At 39.5% G+C, this 24,232-nt stretch overlaps 2 protein-coding genes across 2 annotated transcripts in view; one reads left to right on the forward strand and one right to left on the reverse strand.

The window, feature by feature from the left end:
• Positions 1-8,448, reverse strand: part of fn3krp (fructosamine 3 kinase related protein) — a 28,076-nt gene extending 19,628 nt beyond the window's left edge. Inside the window, exon 1 of the mRNA XM_060844595.1 lies at positions 8,299-8,448. Within this exon, the coding sequence (XP_060700578.1) occupies positions 8,299-8,445 (147 nt within the window). The 5' untranslated portion in view covers positions 8,446-8,448. The remainder of the gene's footprint in view (positions 1-8,298) is intronic.
• A 417-nt stretch (positions 8,449-8,865) lies between these two features.
• LOC132827848 (ras-related protein Rab-40B) overlaps positions 8,866-24,232 on the forward strand; it is a 70,130-nt gene continuing 54,763 nt past the window's right edge. Inside the window, exon 1 of the mRNA XM_060844596.1 lies at positions 8,866-9,378. Within this exon, the coding sequence (XP_060700579.1) occupies positions 9,123-9,378 (256 nt within the window). The 5' untranslated portion in view covers positions 8,866-9,122. The remainder of the gene's footprint in view (positions 9,379-24,232) is intronic.

Genomic DNA, 24,232 nt, shown 5'->3' on the forward strand with positions numbered 1-24,232 from the left:
AGTAACTTTTCAAAATTCTTTGAATTGGAAATAATTTTTACTTTCCACTAACAATATGCTTCCAGTTATGCCTACCACACAACTTAACAATATTGACTATGAATTGTCGTATTGATGTGATGTCATATACCCAAACCCTATGCTCCAAGAATTAGCTGATCAAACCAAACAGCATGTAGTGTCAGTTAATCAAAACAGGCAAAATACCGATCATGCTTGCAAACCCCAAAAGATATTATAGTTCTATATTATAGAGATATGATTCTGAAATTCGACAGCACCTGCAGCACAATCCTGAATGCACTAAGTGCTATACAAACAGTACTTTTAAAAAAAATCAGTTAAGTTTGTAACAGGCTCATTTATGCTTGCTAAAAAACATACATTCATGCAGACTGACTTACTCTCTGCAAACAAAAGGATCTTTTCATGCCTAGTACATTTCTGAAAATTATCCAGCAGAATGGGGAACGGAGAGTTCCCTGTTTGTCATGTTATGGAATAGGCTGACCACTCAAAACATTCTTAAGCAGGCACATTCTTAGCCAATCAGATATATACCATAACTTTGCAAATTGTTTCACTAAGTGTACAGAGAAAATTACTCAGTAAGCTAGCTAGATTTACTACCAGGTTTTAAAAGAGCCAAATATTTATTCACAAAACTATGGAATGAAACACAAAAAACAGAATAAAGAACACTACAGTCTGTCCAAACTAGACTTAATTATGCTGTTCCAAATATGTCCAACAGTCACAATAAACAAACCCCCTAAACAAGAGCAAGAAATGAAACAAAGGCTTACAGGTTGAAGTTAGAAAGGCAGAAGGAGAGAGAGTCTAGCAGCCTGGCTCCACACAGCCTACAGCTGAACTTCTCTAGCTAAAAAATTGAATTGAACTGAACTGAACTGCTCAGCTAGACAGCTGGCCATGCCCCCTTGACCTATACAGGTTACTTCGAAAAACATAAAAGCTTTCGCCTAAAGTCTCACCTGTTTATGTATAAACAAAAAGGCCTTTCATCTCTGTACCAAACCCAGCTGTTTCAGAGTCCGGCCTGTTTACGATCCCTCTGAAAAACCAAGGACACAATATCCTTGAGAAAAAGAACAGCTTTTAGAAAAAAAAGGACCAGTTTTGTGACACCTTCCCCCTTAAAAAAATGTACCATCAATATCAAAGTCATGATTTGGAGGTAGTTTTATTAGAAGATGGCTTCATTTCTAAAACCCTTAAAAAAACTGTTTAGTAGTGTAAAATACACATATACACTACACTAACTATACACATGCAAATATGCACAGCCACATACAAATTCAGGCCATGGCACATCCGCCACCGAACGTCACCATATCTCATTCGAGTCTCATCAACGCATCAGCAATCATGTTTTTGTGACCTGCCACATGTACAATTGTCAAATTGAATGGCTGCAACAACAAGCTCCATCTAAGTAGTCTGGCATTTTTGTCCTTGAATTTCTCCACAAATGTCAAAGGATTGTGATCAGTGTATACGGTTGTCTCAGTTGTGTTGCTGGCAATATAAACACTGAAATGTTATAATGCCAACACCAAACTCAAAGTCTCTTTCACCACCATTGAATATTTCTGATGACGAATGTTCAACTTCCTGGAAAAATAACCTAATGGGTCTTTCTATTCCCTCATCATCCTCCTGCAGGAGCAACACACTGACACCCACATGACTGGCATCGATAGCCACCTTGAAAGGCTTTGGGTAAACAGGTGTGGCTAATACTGGGGCAGTGGTTAACACAGTGTTTAGGCTGTCAGATGCCTTTTGACAGTCCGTTGTCCACTGAAATTTCTTACCTTTTTTAACAATTTGGTGAGTGGAGCAGCCACACTGCTAAAATTTGGCACAAACTTGTGGTAAAATCCACTCAATCACAGCAACCATAGTACTGCTTTTTTTGTCGACGGCGTGGGAAATTCCCCAATTACTTTTGTCTTTGCATCTCATGGGGCCATTTGTCCTTGTCCAAAACATGGCCCAGGAAGGTGACTTGGGCTTTGGCAAATTCACTTTTAGCTAGGTTTACCACCAAGCCTGCCTTCCAAAGTTGATTGAACACATCCAATAAATGCTGTAAATGTTCACTCCATGAATGACTAAAAATCACTGGCGCATCAATGTAAACAAAACAGTTGGGTAACCCAGTAATGACCTTATTAGTCAGTCTCTGAAATGTAGCCAAAGCATTTTTCATACCAAATGGCATGATTTTAAATTGCAGTCTATTTGGCATTACGGAAGCTGAAATTGCCTTTGCTCTTTCTGAAAAGTAGCCTTTGCACAAGTCCAACTTGGAAATGTAAGTTGCATGTCCCACCTTTTCTACACAGTCCTCCAACCTTTTCTGACAATAGACCTTCATGAGTACATATCTCCTCATCCTTCAGCATGAGAGTATCCTGTGTCCCCTAATATTGTAATCTCTTTAACCTGCTATTCCTGGCCTATGTGAATAAACTTTACCCTCGCATGTATATTTTTTAAGCAGATCTGGCACTTCCAGGCTTGTCCTACAACTGGCTTTCTCCTCGCCCACCAAAACTGTGATTTTGTGTGGCCCACTTTATTACAATGAAAACACCAGAGCGTTTTAACTTCTTTTCTTCCCCCCCCACTAAAGGGGTTCCTTTATATCCTGTGGTACTGAGATCGACCTTTCCCTTTCCACATGAGGATTTCTCTTTGCCCCAATTTCTATCCCTCCTGGACTGAAATTGATTCTGGAAGCCAAACTGTGTTTTATGGAGTAGCTCATAATCATCAGCCCCTTCAGCTGCTAACTGTTTTAACTCTCTGCTCTTCCACGAGCTCACACTGCTTTAAGCAATGAATTTCTGAATTCCTCCAAAATAATGATCTCTCTAAGAACACTGTAGGTTTGCTCTATTTTTAAAGCTCTTATCCATCGATCAAAATTACTCTATTTGATCCTTTCAAACTAAATATAGGTTTGACCAGAGTCTCTCTTTAGATTCCTGAAACATTGTCTATAGACTTCTGGTATAAGCTCATACGTACTTAAAATGGCTTTTTTCACCTCCTCATACTCCCCATATACCTCCTCTGATAGGGATGCGAATATCTCACTAGTACTACCTACAAGTTTTGTTTGGATCAACAAAACTCACATGGTCACTGCGTTCGTTCAGCCACATTTTCAAATGAGGTGAAAAAGGCTTCCACATCCTTCTCATCAAATTTAGGCAATTCCTAGGCTTCTGACTGGGTAAAAACAATGACTGCAGATACTGGAAACCAGATTCTGGATTAGTGGTGCTGGAAGAGCACAGCAGTTCAGGCAGCATCCAAGGTGCAGCGCCAGGAGCTTGCTCCTCCTCACTCTCTTCCTCACTAAACCTACCTTCAGCCTTTATCTCCAGCCTTTTAAGTTGACTTTCCTTTTTAAGCATCAGGTTTTGAAGATCAAACATGGTCTCTTTTTCTCTCTCTCTTGTGCTGCTCCCTTTTTTCCAGCTCTTCTGCTGCTTTCTCTTTTTCCCTCTCTTCTGCTTTTAGTCATAACTCAAACTGTTTCATTTAGACTAGATTCCCTACAGTGTGGAAACTAACAAGTCCACACCGACCCTCCGAAGAGTAATCCAACCAGACCCATTTCCCTCTGACTAATGTACCTAACACTATGGGTGAATTAGCATGGCCAATTCACCTGACCTGCACATCTTTCGACTGTGGGAGGAAACCAGAGCATCCGGAGGAAACCCACGCAGACACAGGGAGAATGTGCAAACTCCACACAGACAATTGCCCGTGGTTGGAATCAAACCTGGAACCCTGGTGCTGTGAGGCAGCAGTGCTAACCACTATGCCATCGTGCTTGCTGCCCTTTCCTTATCTCTTGCCTCTAACTCAAGCTGCTTCATTTGCAATTGAATTCTTGCCATCTCTACAGATTCTGATGGTGTTTCCAGCAAATTTAAATGCTAAACTACTGCTGTACTTATCTCTCCTTTCCTCACAAAAGGAGGCAGCTCCAACCCCAGCTTGTCTGCTAATTCCAGCAGCTTGGTCTTATTCACTTTTTGTAAAACTTCCAAAGTCACTGCGTCCACCTCCAGAAAACTCTTGGTGACTGAAGGAGCCATCGCTAACCCAAGCTTTGTCTACACAACCAAACCAACGCCCAAAATAAAGACACTAGCACTGACCACTCTCTGTTTAAATCCCACAAAGAGCCGTCAATCTGTTTTACGGACAAGGCCAGACCACTCAAAACATTCTTAAGCAGGCAGCCCAGACCATAACTTTGCAATTTGTTTCAGTAAGTGTATCAAATATGCACAACAGTCTCAATAAACAAACCCCTTAAACAGAGCAAAACATGAAACAAAAGCTTAGAGGGTGAAGTTAGAAGGGTAGATGAAGAGAGAGTCTAGCAGCCACACAGTTGAGCTTCTCAAACTGAAGTGCTGAACTGAACTGCTCAGCTAGAGAGTTGGCCAAGTCCCCTTGATTTATACAGGCTACTTCGAAAAACATAAAGGCATTGGCCTAAAGACTCATCTACCTACGCATAAACAAAAAGACAATTCATCTCTGTTCCAAACCCAGCCGTTTCGGAGCCCAACCTGTTTACAACCCGTCTGAAAATAAAAAAAAGGACACAGTATCCTCGAGAAAAGGACCAGCTTTGTGACATTCAGTAATAAAACCTTGGTTCAATCAGAATAATTCTGCCAACCAATCACTACTTCTTTCTCCTGTTGCGTAAAGTGACAAGATTGTTTAAAATTTGGTATTCTTGCTTTTGTCGTGATGAGTATGAGATGAAAGATTTTGGAAGGATGTCTTTTTTTTTCAACAATTCATTTTAAACTTATTTTCTTCCTTTCCTGTTCCTGAAATTTCTGCCGTCTACCTATCAATAGATGGCCATAATTCGAATATATGCACACAAACAATCAGAGCCAAAATAATTGTTTCCTAGCACATAGAAGGGCAGAAACAGCCTTGGCCTGAGAGTTAAGTTTTGTAATTGGATTTAATTTTTGTACGCATTTATATTATATACCAGATAATGTAACGCTGTTGTATGAATATTGCTGAAAAAAGACGAAGCTTTTCATCTTGCACTCATCAGGATAATTTGCAAGAAATACCAAAGGAAGGGTAAAACAATATTCAATAAGTGTGACTCGAACATCAAAATACACATCATTCTAAATGACAGGTTCAAAATATGTCAAGATGCTCCTTTAGAGTGTTTAGATTATTAGCTCTGAGAGGAAGGCTCAATCTCCTCTCCGTAACAATACCATTTATGGCCAAACAGATGGGCACTGCCATGGCATCCCAGCTAGGCCCAGCTCTAGCAAATATCTTTGCTGGAATCCATTAGAAAAACACATTTTATGGAATGAGACCTAAGCTCCTACCATTTACATTGTTCTGATACATAGAAGATACATTTATCATATTTGAATTTGTGTCTGCATTTAAGACATGTCTTAATGGGCTCAATCCTGAAATCACATTCACCTCTGAAATGGAGCTGTTATATCAGCTCCAATTGACAAGGGCTGTCTCTATTACTGCCTCTGCACATCTAACTTCTCAAGTCAGGGTACACATTGGCATTCCTACAGTCCCACCTGGTAGAAGCTTGGTCTTAACAGCAACTCATAAAAAAGGCCCCAGCCATTTGTTCACCATGCAATTTGATATGACATCTCAGCTGGATGACATTTGCTACATTATCCAGAGTGAGTGAAGAATTATGCTAAGAACCAATGGTGCACCTGCATGTAGTTGAAGCTACATGAATACACAGAATCCTGTCTTATGCAGAGAGACATAGCACCTATTTCAATGCACCACAATATATGATAGTCATTCGTTGGTTCATTTCTTGTGGCAATACCCTGACCTGCCTTGTTTCAAAAATTTAAATGAAGCTTGCCAGTTAACTTTCAATCATTATTAATAGTGTATTTTCCATAGCAATGCCTCCATCAATCAGAGTCCACTTGGAGAACAATTAGCACTCTCCTCTGAGTTGAAATGTTGGTTTCCCTTTACTTTGGTATAGTTTGTGAATTGTTCTGAAGATTGCAGGATGAAGAGCCTTGATAAAATGTGCCTTCATTCAGCACTAGAGTCATAGTCATAGAGATGTACAGCATGAAAACAGACCCTTCAGTCCAACTTGTCTATGCCGACCAGATATCCCAACCCAATCTAGTCCCACCTGCTAGCACCCGGCCCATGTCCCTCCAAACTTCCTATTCATGTACCTATCCAAATGCCTCTTAAATGATGTAATTGTACCAGATTCCACCATTTCCTCTGGCAGCTCATTCCATACACATACCACTCTCTGTGTGAAAAAGTTGCCCCTTAGGTCTCTTTTATATCTTTCCCCTCTCACCCTAAACCTATGCCCTCTAGTTCTGGACTCCCTGACCCCAGGGAAAAGATTTTCTCTGTTTATCCTATCCATGACCCACTTTCAACGTTTTATTTACCCTGGGAAGATGGTGGCATAATGGTCATGTCACTGGACTAATAATCCCAAGGGACAGGTTAGGGAAATGGGTTCAAATCCTACCAGAGCAGTGAATTTGAATTTAATTAATCAGAAGTTGAAAGCTATTCTTTGAAATGCTAACCATTGAGCTATTTTCAAATATTGCATCAACCCATCTAGTTTGCTAATGCCCTTTAGGGGAAGGAAATCTACCATCCTTATCTCGTATAGTCTTCAGCATGTGACTCCAGACCGCCAGTGAAATAATTAACTCAATTGCCCTCTGAAATGGTCTTGCAGAACTCTCAGTTCAAAGGCAATAAAGGAAGAGCAATAAATGCTAGGTTTGTCAGCAATACCAACACTCCATGAAAGGAAAAGAAACTATATGAAGTTTGACTGATTAAAAGTGTCAGATCAATATACTAGTGGGCTCTGTAGCAGTTCCATCTGAGTTGTGAAACATCAGTCTTCATAGAAAATTCAGTTATTGGTCTTGGCATTGAGGCATAATGTGTTAATTAGTTGGATTCAAGAACTAGTTATTGAAAATAAAACTGATTAATTTAGTTGGGCACCATTCATTCAGAATATCTTCAAGTATTTAGTGGATCTTCTCAATTGGCAGAGTCAGAACAAAATTAAGTTTTGGAATGGGAATATTTTCCCTGTACTACATAAGATTTGTAACTGTTTCTTCTAACTTCCCCTTTAATGATATGATTTAATCAGCCTCAATAGCTCTGATTTGTGGTAACAGGTACACATTTTTACAATCTTTTCACAAAAAGCAATGTTTTCATTACTTCTTCCTTGTTGCTACTGTGCTATTCATAAATGTACAAGAACCTATGTTAATAAATATCTACCAGACAAATTAAATATTGTATATCTTCAGTACATTTCTTCACATTTGATTCTGCCAGCCTTAAACATGTCTCGTACAGAACATATTCCCTCCTATTTTGTGCCACATTTAAAATCACAAAATAACTGCAAATAAAAGCAGGAAATTAACTTAAGGTTGCCAATCCTGCACAATGGCTCTGCACTCTCTTAATGAATTAACCATCTACACAGCGCTGCTATAATCTTGGGATAAAAATCATATATTAAATCTATTTGAACATTTTTATTTATTAGTTATAGAAATACTCTATTGGAAATGAAAGAAAGGACAGTTTCACTGGGGATAGGAGATGGTATGATGAAATCTCAAGGAATATATCCAAAACGTGCTGGCAACTCCAATTGTACCACAGCTTAATACATCTATTCAAAAACAATTCACCCAGATTTTCTCTACTGAATCCTCATTTTTTTTCCTCCCTGCATATGCTTCTAAAATGATTCCTCCTTTCTGGAAATGTATGTCATATGTGATCATTCCCTGTCTATCAATCCTACATATGCTATTGCTAATTTAACCTGAACCAGGGTTATACCCGAAACGTTGATTCCTCCACCTCCTGATGCTGCCTGGCTTGCTGTGTTCTTCCAGCCTCCTGCTTATCTAAAATAACCTGTGCAGTAGTATTTCAGTCCCACAATTTAAAAATAATATTCACTTTTCCCTTATAACTCCTAATTATAGAGAGTGTTCTTCCACTATTTTTGCAGGGTGAAAAGCTCAACCACACCCCGCCCCTTCTATCATTTTGACTGGAGGCATCAGTGTTACTCTTTGCACTGGCCTGCAACACTGAATTATCTCAAGACTATTCATGAACGCATCAAAACATTCAAACAATCCGGAAAGAAAGTACATTAACCTGATTTTTGTGATTGACTTTGACAAAAACTCTTCCTGTATCCGTCTCATAACTTTGCCCTTGGCTAATGCACCCACCCCCTGCATATCCCAATTGTTTCAGACGAACTGTATTCAGCTCCCGCTTTAACAAGCTCTCCATCTTCATCAGCGGGACTTCGGCAGGGATCTGTCTATGGACCGCCTGCCGCTGATCTAAAATAAGCTCGTGTATTTCGTGCACCTGAGACTAATTTTCTGGAGGTCCGACAGTTTAATTTTTAAATTTCAGGGATCAAAAAAATATAAGAACGGAATGGAGGTGTTGAAAGCCGACACCTGCCAACGGAATAAACTACAGGTCCCAGAATTCCTGGAGGGCCAGGACCTCAGCGGGAGCGATGTGTAAACAAGGGAGAAGGCGGGATGGATGGGGCGGGGTTATAACTGATGGACGGATGAGGTACCCAATCAACAGCGGGAAAGTCGGCCGTGGGGCCAACCTTTGTGGAGAGACGGCCAATGACGGCTGAGTTGGGCGGGCTGGGGTGTGGGGGCCGCACGAGACGGCCAAAAGGGGTGTCGAAGCGTCGGAAGGGAGGTCGTTGGTGTACATGGTGACGGCGGATGGTTTGGGACCGTGTTTAGAGGTGGTTTTTAAAGTGGGTTGGATTGCACCCGAAAGATCGGAGGTGGAAAATATTTATATGTATTAAAATGTGTGTCAGTTCGAAAAATAGGTGGAGGTGAAAAGGGAATGGGATAGGAGGAGAGGACGGTTGTTGTTTCAGACGGCGAATGGTTGGCAGCGCGAGCTCCTTGGGGAAATTTTCCTCTGGAAAGTGAATGGTGGCGGCAGCAGCAGCGGGGCGAGCTGAAACTTGTTTGATGAATTTTTACTTGTTCAACGAAAGGAACTGTCCTCGGTCCGCCCCAGCATGGAGCGTAGCTCGTGAGAGGATGAGCCAGAAAGGCAGCCCCGTGAAGGCTTACGACTTTCTGCTGAAATTCCTGCTGGTGGGTGACAGTGATGTGGGGAAGGGAGAGATCCTGGCCAGCCTGCAGGATGGAGCGAGCGAATCGCCCTATGGTTACAATATGGGTGAGTAGTAAACACGGCCTCTCCTTGGAAGACGATCAGTAAACAGAGATGACAACCAGGCTATATTTTTCCTCATCCAAAAATATACTTTATTTATAAGGGAAGCATTACATAACTGTAATGTCAAAGTTGACCACGTAGGTTATAAACCAAATCAGTATTTTCCAACACTGTATGTTGCTACATTTAGTTAATACTTCCAGTATTCATCAGTGTCAAACTATTGTTACCTATTGTAATATCTATTCTGGTGCATGGTGCATTATGGCTGAAAGGATTTAGATAGAGGCAAAAAAAAACCTGCAGATGCTGGAATCCAAAGGAGATAAACTGGAGGCTGGAAGAACACAGCAAGCATTCTCAAAGATCCATCCCACCTTGACAATGTTTTGTCCAACCTCTATCATTGGGGAGAAGGTACAGAAGCCTGAATATGCACCGGCCAGTTTTGAAACCGTTTCTACCCTAGTGTTGTTAGAATACTGAATGGACTCTCAAACTCTTAACGTTTGCTTGTACCTGTGTTTTTGTTTTTGCTGCTGTTTACCTATTATTTACTTATCTATGCTACTTAACTCTGTGATCTGCCTGTATTGCTCGCAAGACAAAGCTTTTCACTGTGCCTCATTTCACGTGACAATAAATTCAATTCAATTCAGGCAGCATCAAGAGTCATAGAAATGTATAGCACAGAAACAGACCTTTTGGTTCAACTCATCCATACCAACCAGATATCCTAACCTAAATCTAGTCCCATTTGCCAGCAATTGGTCTATAATGTTTCAGGTATAAAACCATTGACTTCTCCACCTCCTGATGCTGCCTGGCTTGCTGTGTTCTTCCAGCCACCTGTTTCGCTATGAAAGATGGTGGTCTTTCCCTTTGCACTTTTGCCATGCTGCTCCAAGCTTTAGTATATCTTAGCATGTCATCTCAAAACTGGCAACTGGTGTGATGTTTGGCCCGATTACCCTCTAAAGTCCTGCTACAATCAGGAAGCATCCATAGTTAGAATGGAGAAGTGTCAAGTGTACTTTTATCATAATGTCACAAAATATTTGATATGTCAAAATGATTCAAGGCAATATGGATTTGAGCTTAAATCTATCACAGGTTCTAAGTATATTAATAGTTTGAGATTGCACACTTGCTTCAAAGAAAGTAAAGTTGAATTATTTATCCAATTATTTTCATTTGACTTCAGTTTCCATATTGATGAATATAACCCATCTGCTCTGGATGTTTTGCTGTGTTTTCATGCTGAAACTGTAATTAGGCAAACAAATTTAAAAATGACTAGATTCGAAAAGAACATAGTTTGTTTGAAATCAACTTGGGCAATCCAAGCCTTTTATTAATCATCAACAAAACAAGCCACGATATTAGTAGAATGGATTTTGATATGCAGTCAGTGCAATAAAGCTTCCAGATGACTTCCTATCCTGAGCGTTTTTAGTAACTTGAATTAATTATAAAGGTTATCCAAGCAGATAAAGTGTTGTCATTTACATAGCAGTTTTGCAGTGGAGCTATTTAGGTGCAATGTATTGTTGTTGCATTATAGCTGTGTGATGTGTGTACAGTATTTGCATTCTTGGTGAAGTTTAAAAATCTCGGCTAGTTCAATAAAGATAATTTAGATATGCATGAGCATGATTTTGGTAATCTCGTGCTTATTCAGTCAGATTTCCTTAACTTTTCCAAGATATTTCAGTTCAATCTGTTTTGAAAACCGAAAGTGAGAAGAAATATAACTAAGCTCGCAAATGGCATTATTGTGAAATTGAGATGCAGGTGTGCTTATTCAACAGAATTAATTATTTGTAATGGGCCAGCATTTAGACTTTGGGAGGGGTGAAAGATGTTGATTTATAGATGTGACTATTGTTTTGTTCCTAGGATTGTCAAATCCTAATTCCGTTTATTAGCAGCTTTATTTTTCAATAATTTGTTTTCATTGCACTGTGCATCTAATTAGAAAACATGAAATTTCACGAAAATGGAATTCTAATGTTTTTCAAAGTGAGAGACTGATTTTGGTGACAGCAGCATTTTTCCATGTGAGTCATAAAGTAATAGGTTCAAGTTCTTTCAAGAGATTTGTGCACGTGATCCTGGCCGATACTGTTTGAGGTGTGATGTCTGAGATTTAGGATTGTGACTTCATGTAGTTGAAAGATTTCTATGTGCCGCAGAGAGAAATCCTTCTCAAGTTCTGGCCAACTTTCTTTTTTCCCTCCATCAACACAAAAAGTTATATTTATGTGGTGCCTGCACGCAAATGTAATGTCAGTGTTTCACAAAAACACTATAGAACAAAGTATAACACAGAGACATACTAAGTAGGATGACCGGAATTTTGGGCCAAGAGGTATTTTCTGGAATTTTTATGAAAGGGAGAAAAGTAAGGTGGAGAATTTTAAGCAGGAAGTTGTAGAGCTTGGGGTGTAGGCAGCTGACAGCACAGCCACCAATGTTGCAACATTTAAAATCGAGAATTCAAGAGAGAAATTAGAGGTGTGTAAGTATCTGAGTTGTGGAGCTAAAAGAGATGACAGAGACAGAGGTGTGGAGGCATGAGGGATTTGAAAGTAATTATGTGTATTTTAATGTCAAGATATTGTTTGACGGGCAGCCAATATCAGATAGTAAGCACAGGAGTAATAGGGGAACGAAACTTCCTGCTAGTTAACATACAAATAGCAGAGCTTTAAATGACCTTGTGTTTTATGGAGTGTGGAATGTTAGAGAAGAACCCAAAGTTTGTCGACCTAGCTGAATATAGAGTTGATGAAGGCATGAACGAAGGTTTCAGTGGCAGATGAATTGACACCGACTAATATTGTCCAACTATGTATCTCGTTACTTTCGTGGATTCTGGTGGTTCATATTGTTAATTTTGGAGTAGTAACTACACTTGAAATATATATAATTGACTGATACCAACAAATTGACAGGTACTATATAAATACATGTTCTTCCTTTGATAATACTGGCTAACTGGGGAAATGTAAATAGCTCCACAAAAAAACCCTATAATTTAAAAATACAGCTTTCAGAGATTTTGAGTATGCTCTTCACGTTGGTGTGGAGATGTATATTTAAGTTTGCATAAATATATTTGTGTTCTTTATTTAAATTTGTTATTTCTTAATTGGAGTAATTTATGTGTATCCAAAAACTGGTTAGCTTCTTACTTCAAACTAATTTATATATTAGATAACTGTTAAACAAATGAAGAGTGGATCTAAGTAAATTTAAAATAAAAATAAATCTTTCAGATGGGGTGAATACTAATTTGATCAAATGTGAGCATTTTTTGAATTTCTCATTTTCATTGTCTCACAGATTCATACAGTCACACATCCAGTCTGCACTGACATAACTACCACTAAAAGTGTGCTAATCCCAATTTTCTCCACATGTCCCATATCTTGAATTTATGATAATTGAAGTACTCATCCAAATATTTTTAAAGGTAGTAAAGTTTCCAGCCTCCATTACCTTCCCAGGCAGTCATTCCAGATTTCCACCACCCGCTGAGTGAAAACATTTTTTCCAAATTCCCTTACCCTAAAAATGATTCCCTCTCATGATTGACTCCTCAACCAAGGGAAGCAGCTGCTCCTCTTTACCCTGCCCATATACTTTACAATCTTTTGCACCTCAATCATGTCTCCCTTTAGTTTTTTCTGCTCTAAAGGAAAACAATCTAACCTATTTTGTCTGTCCTTGTAGCTCAGTTTCACCACCCCAGGCAACATTCTGGTGAACCTTTTGTAGTGCTATCACAGCCTTCCTGTTTTGAGGTGACCACAACTGCACTCATTATTCCAGTTGTGACCTGACCAACATTCTGTGCAGCTCCAACATTACGTCTTTAATCTATGCCACAACTGATGAAAGCAATTGTCCCATGTGTCTTCAGAACTATCCCATTCACATGCTCTGCCAAATTCAGGGATCTATGCATAATTACCTTAAGATCCTCATTAAATGCTCCCTCAGTTTGTTTCTTCTTCCAAAATGCAACACCTTACACTTATCAGGGTTAAATACCATCTGCCGTTGATCTGCCCATCTGACCAACACGTTCATAGCTTCCTGTAACCCACAACCATTTTTGCTATTGACCACTCTACCAATCTTGGTGTCATCTGCAAATTTGCTTAATATTTCTTCCCAACATTTTCATCTATATCATTTATGTATGTAACAAACAATGAAGGTCTCACAACACCAGGTTATAGTCCAACAGGTTTAATTGGAAGCACTAGCTTTTGGAGCACTGCTCCTTCATCAGGTGGTTGTGCTGATGAAGGAGCAGCGCTCCGAAAGCTAGTGCGTCCAATTAAACCAGTTGGACTATAACCTGGTGTTGTGTGATTTTTAACTTTGTACAACCCAGTCCAACACCAGCATCTCCAAATAATGAAGGTCTCAGTACTGATCCTTGTCATACATCACTGGACACTGGTTTCCAGTCACTCAAACTGCCTTCTACCACTGTCCTTTGTGTCCTGTTACTGAGATATAGACTGCATATAGCAGACATTTCAAGGTGCTGTAGCAGTATCACCAATGCTGCCTATGCAAGGTCCTATGAATCCGCTGGGTAGACACACACCAACAGAGGCTTCCTCGATCAAGCCAATATCCCCAGCATCGAGGTACTGACCACCTTGATTGGCCGAGATGGGCTGGACATATTGTCCACATGACTGACATGACACTCCCCAAGCAGGCGCTCTACTTCGAGCACGAAAATGGCAGGCGAGCTCCAAATGGACAGAGGAAACTCTTAAGGGATACCCTCAAGGCCTCACTCGTGAAATAGGCCTTCCCATCGACACATGGAAATCACTGGCTGAAGACTCTGCAAACTGGAGGAAGAGCATCTGGAAGGTGACAAATACTTTGAGGCTTTCCATTGCTGGGGGGGGGGGGGAACAAAGCAGTTGCCAGGCGAAAACCGCATAAGAAGATAACAGCAGAAGTGTGCCGCTCCACCCACCATTTCCCTTGACTACCTTTTGCCCCAACTGTGGCAGCTCCCCAAGTAGGAGCTGTATTGGACTGTACAGCCATTTACAGACTCTCACCCTGACAGTGAAAGAGAGTCATCCTCGTCTGTCAGGGTCTGTCACTGATGATGATTACTAAACCAGTTTCTGATACATCTCATCAACTTTCTGTCAATTTCATATGTTTTAACCTTCTCAATCAGTCCTTGTGGAACCTTGTGAAAAAAACTTTGCTATAGGCCATATATAACTACATCAACTTATCCACACACTTAATCACGTTCTCAAAAAAATCTAACAAATTTGTTAGGCATGATCTCCCTCTTACAAAGCCATGCTGACTATCTGTAATTAAGCCATACCTGTCCAAGTGGGTATTAATTCAATCCTCCAGCAGTTTCCCTACTGCTGATGTGAGACTTACCAGTTAGTAATTTCCTGGTTCATTGCTACCACCCTTAAAAAGTAGAACCACATTAGCCATTCTCCAGTCCTCTGGCACTTATCTTGTGGCCAGAGAGGAATTAAAAAAGGATTGAATTCAAATTTGAAACTTGCATACATTTGACTTCAATCCCATTCTATGTTCCTGATTTTGCTGTCAGCAATAGGTGAGTGGTACTTGCCATTCATTATGTTTACAGCCACCACAGACTTTTTTCCTTTTGAGAGTTTTTCTCACAATTACAGCATTTGCAAACAAGGAGCATGAGTACATCATTTGATTTTCAAGCCTGCTGTATCATTTCAGAGGATCATGGCTGACCTGATTGTAACATTAATTCACATCTCTGTCTAATCCTGATAATCTTCCACTGTCTTGCTTACAAATAATATATTTGCTCTTACCTAAAAAAAAGTTTTATCTGCTTCCACTACCTTTTCATAGAATAGAATCCCTACAATGTGGCAATAGGCCATTCAGCCCTTTGAGTCCATACTGACCCTCAAAGAGCATCCTGCATAGACTTGCAATTCCTGCGATGGTAGGGGAAGGTGCCAGGAGGGAAGGGTGGGCCTCCCTGTGCCCACACCATCCCCCTCCCCTCCGTCCAAGACCCCAACGGAACATTCCACATCCATCAAAGTTTTACCTGCACTTCCACATCTTTATTGTATCCGTTGCTCCAGGTGCAGTCTCCTCTACATTGGGGAGACCAGACGCCTCCTCGCAGAATGCTTCAGAGAACATCTCGCGTTTTAACTAGTAGAATTAAATAGTGACAGGTTATCATTGATTATCTGCAGCGAGAATCTCTTAATTTGCTATAAATAGTCATCTTCTCAAGTACAGAAAGCTGCTCCATGCTTTCTCTCATCTGGGTCTAAAAGTTATTATGAAATTTTACATACTGTTCACAAGCTTTAACTTTTGTGATAATTCTGAGAATCGCATGTCTTGATTAACAGCATGTTACTCCTGTGAGGCACAATATAATTTTGTAATCCAAATGGAAATACTTCCAAGATATTTGAATACATGATGTGAAATGATGTGTTTTAACATTTGGTAATGACCTACATTATATAATAAACCTCATACCATGTATCATTGTATCTGTTAAGATTTTATATTAATTCTGCAATTGTAGAAGTAAATCTGTAGCCAAACACGAAAATAAAAGAAAAAAAAATTGCATTTACATTTGATGTTCAAACAAAATTCCTTTTAGAATTTGCTACAAACTCAGACCCCTGATAATTGGTGCAGTATGTTCTTTATTTTATGATTGTGGTTGTTTAGCTTCCACTTTACTGCCAAAGTAAACGAAATGAAACTGAAGGGGTTTTAAATTAATCTGTTCTTAGTCCAAAGAACAATTCAAGTTCAGTTATTTAATAATAAAAATGTAAAGCAGGCAAGATGTTCATTTTGTTGCAGTTACTGGCCATTGCAATGTTCCCTACATTTATTCATTTAGAGGATTATGCCTGGACTTTTTCTAATTACTGACCAAATTGTGGGAACTAAATTGGAATTGGAGAGTGAACCTAGGTCTCCACTAGTTAAGTTAAATTGCAGTTGTTAAATATAAAAATTGATCTGCGTGAAATGGGCATGATGCTTTGAGACAGATTGTTGGAGAATGGCTGTTCTTCGAAGAATGGCCCTTGCAGGTTGGCAGACCATGTAAGTACTGCTACTTGAATAAAAAATGTATTTGAAGATGATGACTATTTTCCTTGGGGCAGTCGAAGTGTTCAGGTACTTAACTTAGCTAAAGCCAAGGGTGTAATCTTTGGGGATACTTTGTAGCTCCAATATGTTCATTTTTAATTTTTTAAAATCACACTGCAAGGACAATTGATGCAAGAAAAATAACTATATACTTGTTGCGTCAAAATTGACAATTTGTTCTGGTTATTCAGCCCCTAAGTCATCAATGGAAAATAAGCAATGTTGTGTGAAATTTATTTCCTGAAAGTGATGTTCTAAATTATAATATTTCACATTGGGGTTCAAGTACTCTGCAACTCAAAGTATCGTATGTGTGGTGTAATATTAATAGCCACTTTGAAGGTTGCAAAACAAAATTCTCCTTTGTTAATTATTTTGATACTCACATAATAGACATGAAGCTGTCCTTGTCATAATCTTAAAAATCGTAATTTAATCTATACTTCAAATAAATGATTCACCCAGCACTATTCATTCGTGAGACAATTTTAGCAAGTAAGATTTTTTTTAAAAATAGTAAATTTCTGCATGTCTAGACAAGCAGTAGTAACATGGACAAGTCTTTGCAAGTTTCATCTAATTATCTCTGAGTAATAGTTCCAAATTACAGGTCAAGTTTACCTTACACCATATATAGAGTCATACAGCATAGAAACAGGCTCTTTGCCCACCATATTTATGCTGACCAACGAAGACCAAACTATATTCAACTTCTTTACGAATGATCCACAGCCATTTTAATAGTATTTAAAGGCATTTTTAAAATAAATTTCTTTGAGAATTTAAGTAGAATCAAATAACTTGGTGAACTCTAATCAGGAATTATTATATTGTTATGAAGATGAATTTTATCCAGTTCCATTTCAGAAGTCTCAATTTGATTGAACTGGTTCATAAAATGCATTCATAACAATGTATATTACTTATGATATGAAATAACAGTATGCTATAATAGATGCACCCATTTGGAATAAGTTTTCAATGTTTTCAAAGCATGATTTATATGCTTGCATTGAATAATTCTGAAAGCAATGCAGTCTTTACAATAATTATGTGCTTTTTGGTTATTTAGAAGCCATTAAGAGGCAGACACAGACCTTTTTCTTATTTTGAACCTTCAATGTGAAACAGAGCTAGTTGTGGAATAGTCCTTTAAAGCAGAGGGTCATCTATTTTTGAATGGATGAGTTAGCTGTCATTTAAGTTAGTTTGACTTCATGAATGAAATTATGTTCACATTCAGCAAAGTTGCAAGATGGAATCCTTTTGTACTTTGGAGGAATCTCAGCCTTGTTTTGTGTAGGCCAAGTGCATTCATGACAGTTGTACCAATTTCAAGGTAAAGAGAGACCATGCATCCAGAAGGAAGTATTATACACAAAGAAGCAACACTTAGTTATGTGGGAATATTTTTAGTATATACTGCTCATCACTGTGCATTTTTAAAATTAATCTTCTGTCTCCAGTTCCAAACAGTGGAAGCTCCAGGCCTCCAAGATATCTTTGTGAGTGTAGATGTAGTCAGACCTGTATTGATGTATTTTGCGTTTCATAGTTTACTTTGGTTTGTAAGTTGTTTCAACTGAGAATACACAGTGCTATGCTGTACATTCGGTATTTCAACTTTAGTTTGTCTATTTGAGAAATGTCTGAAGGAACTTAACTCTGGCTTTAACATTAATTCCTATGGAAACCTGTGATTTACTTAGTGATTTCACTGAGTTTTCACAAATACAACCACAAGTTGTGGACCAGGTGTACTACCCAGGAGGGTCTGAAGTACAGAAAATACAGTAGTTTTTTGTTATAATCACCTGTCTGTGATATTATACTTATACTATGAACCTCTGAACTTGAAAGATGTAAAATCGGCTGTGGTCTCTGCTATTGATAACTATCCAATTGTTCCATCCTGAAATGGCCAGGTGTGTACTCCCTGTAATGACTGATTTGAATTTGGCTGTCATGTTCTCCATTTGAACACGCTGACTCACTGATCACATGACCACTTAGGCAAGAAATGGCAGACCACCAGAGCATATGGAACCCCATTACAGCATAAGCCACCAACTTGAGAGGAACTGTAATATATGGCAGAAGAAATCTGAAGATTTGAACTTTGATTCCTTTGGAAGATGTGTTGATTTGGTGTTATACTAAATGTTCTTAATTAGATTTGAATTTTTCAGAAAGAATACCAATCTACTAGTTTCTGATGGAACCTCACCTAGTTGGTATCAGCAGTTAGGAGATGAGTTGAAAGATCAGAAAATGCGTTTAAATAAAGAAGCAGTTAAATGGTAGTTTATGAAATGGAACAGTGCTTGGCATAATAATGGAGCTTATAATCAAAGCTTTCTGGACTTGTAAGATTTGGGAAGAGAACAACATTTTCAGTTTTGAAAGTGTCAGGCATTTTAATCTATTTTTGCTCTTGGTGACACGACAGTGTCATAATTATTTATAACAGAAATATTTTTTATTTGCTTCTTTGTGCTGTAACTATGACAACCTGGGTAACTTACAGCACTTGTAGTCATTGCATGACTGATAACATGAATTGTTGTATTTGTAGTAGCAGTGTAATCCTGCAATATCACAGTGGTAAATTGGAAAAGAGGAAATCCAGTCTACAGCAAAGCTATTATTTTTGGGCTTTTAAAGAGCTGCTTGAAAGTTCAAGATTAGATTGCAAGTAGGAATATAAATATAGCTTCAACTTTAGTTGTACAACATTTGCAGCAACAAGTGTAGCAGCATGGAGATTTTGTGACTGGGTTAATAATTCAGAAGGTTGGACTAATAATCTGACTTGACAGGGTAGATGTGGAAAGGTTGTTATGACTTGAGACAGTATAGGAACAGAGGGAATAATCTCTGAATAAGGGGTTACATTTAAGATTAAGATGAGGAATTTTTTCTGAGGGCGGTGAATCCGTGGAATTCTTTCACTGCAGAGGCCTGTTGAGGCTGTGTCAGGAAGTATATTCAAGGCTGAGATAGACTGATTTTGTTTTGAATCAGTAAGGGAATCAAAGGTGTGGGGGGAAAGGCAAGAAAGTGGAATTAAAGATTATCTGATAAAGTATGATCTCATTGAATGGCAGAGCAGACTCGATAGGCTGATTAGCCTACTTTTCTTATTTTATGGTCTTAGTTTCCAACCTATTTACAGATACACAGCAAGAACAGTGCTCTGAAATTACCTTGTAAACTATTTGGTGATGGCGGCAAAGTACTTAAGTATAAAACAAGACTGTCTTCCTGATGTCATCTGAGCACTTGACTCTGACATTACAAAGTCACACCAAGCAAAGGTCAATGTGCAAAGTCCTGCTTGTGAGCATGTGGGCATTTGTAATAAAATTAAGAGGCTGACATAATCATGGTCATGGAATAATACCTTTCCATCACCATCTCTGGATATATTCTCTCCAACTACCAGGATGAAACCACCAGTGATGGCACTCTGCTAATGGAGTACTGGACACTGACTCCCATGCCATAAAGTCTCAGCATTTGGTCAAACAGGAGCAAAGAAACTTCTTGCTAATTGCCACCTGTTGCGGCCTCAATTGCTGAATCGGTACTTCTAAACATTGCCACTTGCAAGTGCACAGAAATACACTCTGATTAATGGACATTGAATTCCAATACTTAAATATGGCTGACTGGTGTCTCTATTGACCTAGCCGTCTGTGTACTGAAGGACATAGCTACAAGACTGAGCTTGCCAAGAATTTGACAACCCACCAGTTATCTCAGCAAGGACAGGACAAGGGCAATAGGTATTTTAAAAGACCATCACACTTCAAAGTGAAAAACCATCTTGACTTGGAAATATGTTATTGTTCATTCATTGTTGCTATGTCCAAATTCTGGATTTCCCCATCTTCACATTGACATGCAGCAGTTTATGTGCACAACCTCACATTCTCTTGGACATGAGGGTAGGCTTTGGCCTGCTGCCATTATCACTGCACTTTCAATCCGAGGACCTTGGTTGGAATCCCACCATGGCAGACGGTGAAGTTTGAATTCAATAAAAATTTGGAACTAAAATCTATTGGTGACCATTGTTGATTGTTGGAAAAACTTAATTGATTTACTCATGTCCTTTAGGGAAGGAAACTGCCATCCTTATCCACTCTGGCATACATGTGACTCCAGATGCACAACAATATCCTCTGGATATTGTCTCGTCATGTGAATGAATTTAAAAAAAATATTACTGGGCAATAAGTTGTGACATCCATATCCGATGAATGAATTTTGAAAACACATGCTAAATTAACATTTTTACCATATAGAAATTTGGTGCAAAATGAATCCGATGTTTGTATATTTAAGCATCATGGTTAAAACAAATTGACAGACCACCAGGATAAGGACAGATTCAGTAGTGTTGACATTGATGGTGGTACTTTTGACTCGGGGAGAGGGATGAAGTCTGACTCCTTTAGGGTGTAGGTTTGCTCGCTGAGCTGTAGGTTTGATATCCAGACTTTTCATTACCTAGCTAGGTCACATCATCAGTGGTGACCTCCAAGTGAAGTGAAGCTGTTGTCTCCTGTTTTCTATTTATATCTTTCTCCTGGATGGGGTTCCTGGGGTTTGTGGTGATGTCATTTCCTGTTCGTTTTCTGAGGGGTTGATAGATGGCATCTAGATCTATGTGTTTGTTTATGGCATTGTGGTTGGAGTGCCAGACCTCTAGGAATTCTCTGGCATGTCTTTGCTTAGCCTGTCCCAGGATAGATGTGTTGTCCAAGAGAATGTGAGGTTGTGCACATAAACTCCTTTTTATGCCCCTTTTTGGAAGAAATTTTCTGCCTTTCCTAATAAATATAATGTAATCGTGGTTGTGGGTACGACTGCCGAGCTGGGAAGTTGATTGCCAGGCATTTCGTCCCCTGTTTAGGTGACATCTTCAGTGAGGTGCTGCAGTACTGCAGAGCTTGGCAAACATATCCGCAACCTCAGCAACAGGAACTCGAGCTACAAATCTTTCCACAAGCCTTGAAATGTAATATAAGTGAAAAGTAATATAACCCAGATTTTGGGGTAAAAGTAATAGCAAGGCTTTCAGCACTCGTCAATGTTGAAGTGGCTAAAGAAAGAAATCAGGAAACTGTTGTGTTCACCATAAAACCATAATATATAGGAATAGAATTATGCCATTCAGACAATCATCTATTCCACTGTTCCATCATAGCTGATGCATTTCTCAACTCTATTGTTCTGCCTCCTCCCTGTAATCCCTTGTTCCCCTTACTAATCAAGAACCTATCTGCCTTAAATACACTTAGTGACTTGACCTCCACAGCCTTCTGCGACGATGAGTTTAACAGAGTCACAACCCTCTAACTGAAGAAAATCCTCCTCCTCTCCAGTGAGTGGCACGGTGGCTCAGTGGTTAGTGCAGCTACCTCACAGCACCAGGGACCTGGGTTTGTTACCACCCCCAGGTGATGATCTGTGTGGAGCTTGCATGTTCTCCTTGTGTAGCATTGATTTCCTCCTGGTGCTCTGGTTTCCTCCCACAGTCCAAAGATGTGCAGGTTAGGTGGATTGGCAAAGTTAAATTGCCCATAGTGTCCAGGGTTGTGCAGGCTAGGTGGATTGGCCTGCAGGGAAATACAGGGTTGTAGGGTAGGAAAGTGGATCTCGAAGGGATGCTCTTCGGAAGGTCACTATGGACTCAAAGGCTCAACTGGCTTGCTTCCACTCTAAGGATTCATTTATTCTTAGTTCTAAAGGGTCGTGCTTTTGAAGCTGTGCCCTCATATCCTAGTCTCCCTTACTACTGGAAAGATCTTCTCTACATGCACTCTACCTAGAATTCTCATTCTGGAGCCCCTCCAACCCCAGCAAATACCTTAGATACAGGGCTGAAAACTGGTGTCAAGATTCCAGATGTGATCTGACCAGAGCATGAGTGTCTCAGCAGCAAATTTCTGCTTTTCATTTCCTATGGTGATGTCATTTCCTGTTCTTTTTCTCGGGGGTGGTAAATGGGATCCAAGTCTAGCATATGTGACCATCAACTAGCCACAAACAACATGACCCACTCTCACTAGTATCCTTACATACAGATGAGGAAGGGCACCAGTTCGACTGGGACAACATATCCATCTAGGACAAGCCAAACAAAGACACGCGTGAGAATTCCTAGAAGCATGGCATTTCCAGCCAGAACTCTATCGACAAACACATTGACTTGGATCCCATTTACCACCCCCGAGAAAAAGAACAGGAAATGGCATCACCATAGGAAATGACGTCACCACAGGAAATATCATCACCAACCCAAGGAAGCTCAAACATAAAAATAAAAAGCAGGAAACACCAGCAGTGCTTCGTCCGGAGGTTCACTGAAGATGTTACCTAGTATGGTGACGAAATATCTAAAAATGAATCTTCCCGCTCAACGAGCGAGCCTAACTACTGCTCGAAAGCATGAACATAACTCCCAGCAGGGTCTACTTTCCTTTGTAGTTCCTTTACTGTACCCGCATAGATTGTACAGCTTCCATCTCTAAATTGTTAGCAATAAGTGAATTAATTTAATTTCTTACTAACAAGAGAATTATGCCCCTCTGCCTGTCCTTTTGATAGGTAAATATCCAAGGATATGCATCTTATCAGCCCTGATCCTTTGCATCTACTTCTGTGCGGTACCCACAACATTATATCTGGTAATTTCGATCCCCAGAAACTATGCTCTAAGATTTTGCATCAAAGATTTTGGCATTAAAACACATTGTTCATGTAATGTTGTAGATGCTCTCTCAACTCACCAGACGAGGATAGAATTTCCACTCCACATAAATAACATTTGAATCCTTTGATCAATCTTAATACTGGCTGGCATCCCTGCTTTTGTACTCAATTCCCTCGTATGAGCGGCACGGTGACACAGTGGTTAGCACTGCTGCCTCACAGCACCAGAGACCCGGGTTCAATTCCCACCTCAAGCGACTATGCAAACTCCACACAGACATTCTCCCCGTGTCTGCATGGGTTTCCTCTGGGTGCTCCGGTTTCCTCCCACACCCCCAAAAATGTGCAGGTTAGGTGAATTGGCCATGCTAAATTGCCTGTAGTGTTAGGTGAAGGGGTAAATGTAAGGGAATGGGTCTGGGTGGGTTGGGCTTCGGCGGATTGGTGTGCACTTGTTGAGCCGAAGGGCCTGTTTCCACCCTGTAAGTAATCTAATCTAATTTAATAAACTATAACAAATTACCTGCGCTACCTACACACTAATAGTTTGTGATTTATATATAAGGCTGTTTAGTGCAGTTAGTGGTCTGCATCTCTCTCATTTAAATAATAGTGTTATTTTTATTAGGTCCTGTTAAAATTAGTTTCACAGTTGCACATTTTCCCACATTATACGCCATTTGTCAGATCTTTGCCCATCCGCTTAACCTATCTACATGTCCATTTGTAGTCACCACATATTAATCTTTCGAAATTACTTAGCTGTCAACGAATTTGTCATCAAATTTCTCAAATGTACATTAATCCAAGTCAGTTGCATTAATTGTGAAAAGTGGGAGCCCCAGCACTGATAGCTATGCACGCATTTATTACATCCTTACAAACCAGAGAAAGATCCATTTAGTCAATCTTCTAACTATGCCAGTAT

Source organism: Hemiscyllium ocellatum, chromosome 25 (assembly GCF_020745735.1).
Source record: "Hemiscyllium ocellatum isolate sHemOce1 chromosome 25, sHemOce1.pat.X.cur, whole genome shotgun sequence".
Taxonomy (NCBI): domain Eukaryota; kingdom Metazoa; phylum Chordata; class Chondrichthyes; order Orectolobiformes; family Hemiscylliidae; genus Hemiscyllium; species Hemiscyllium ocellatum.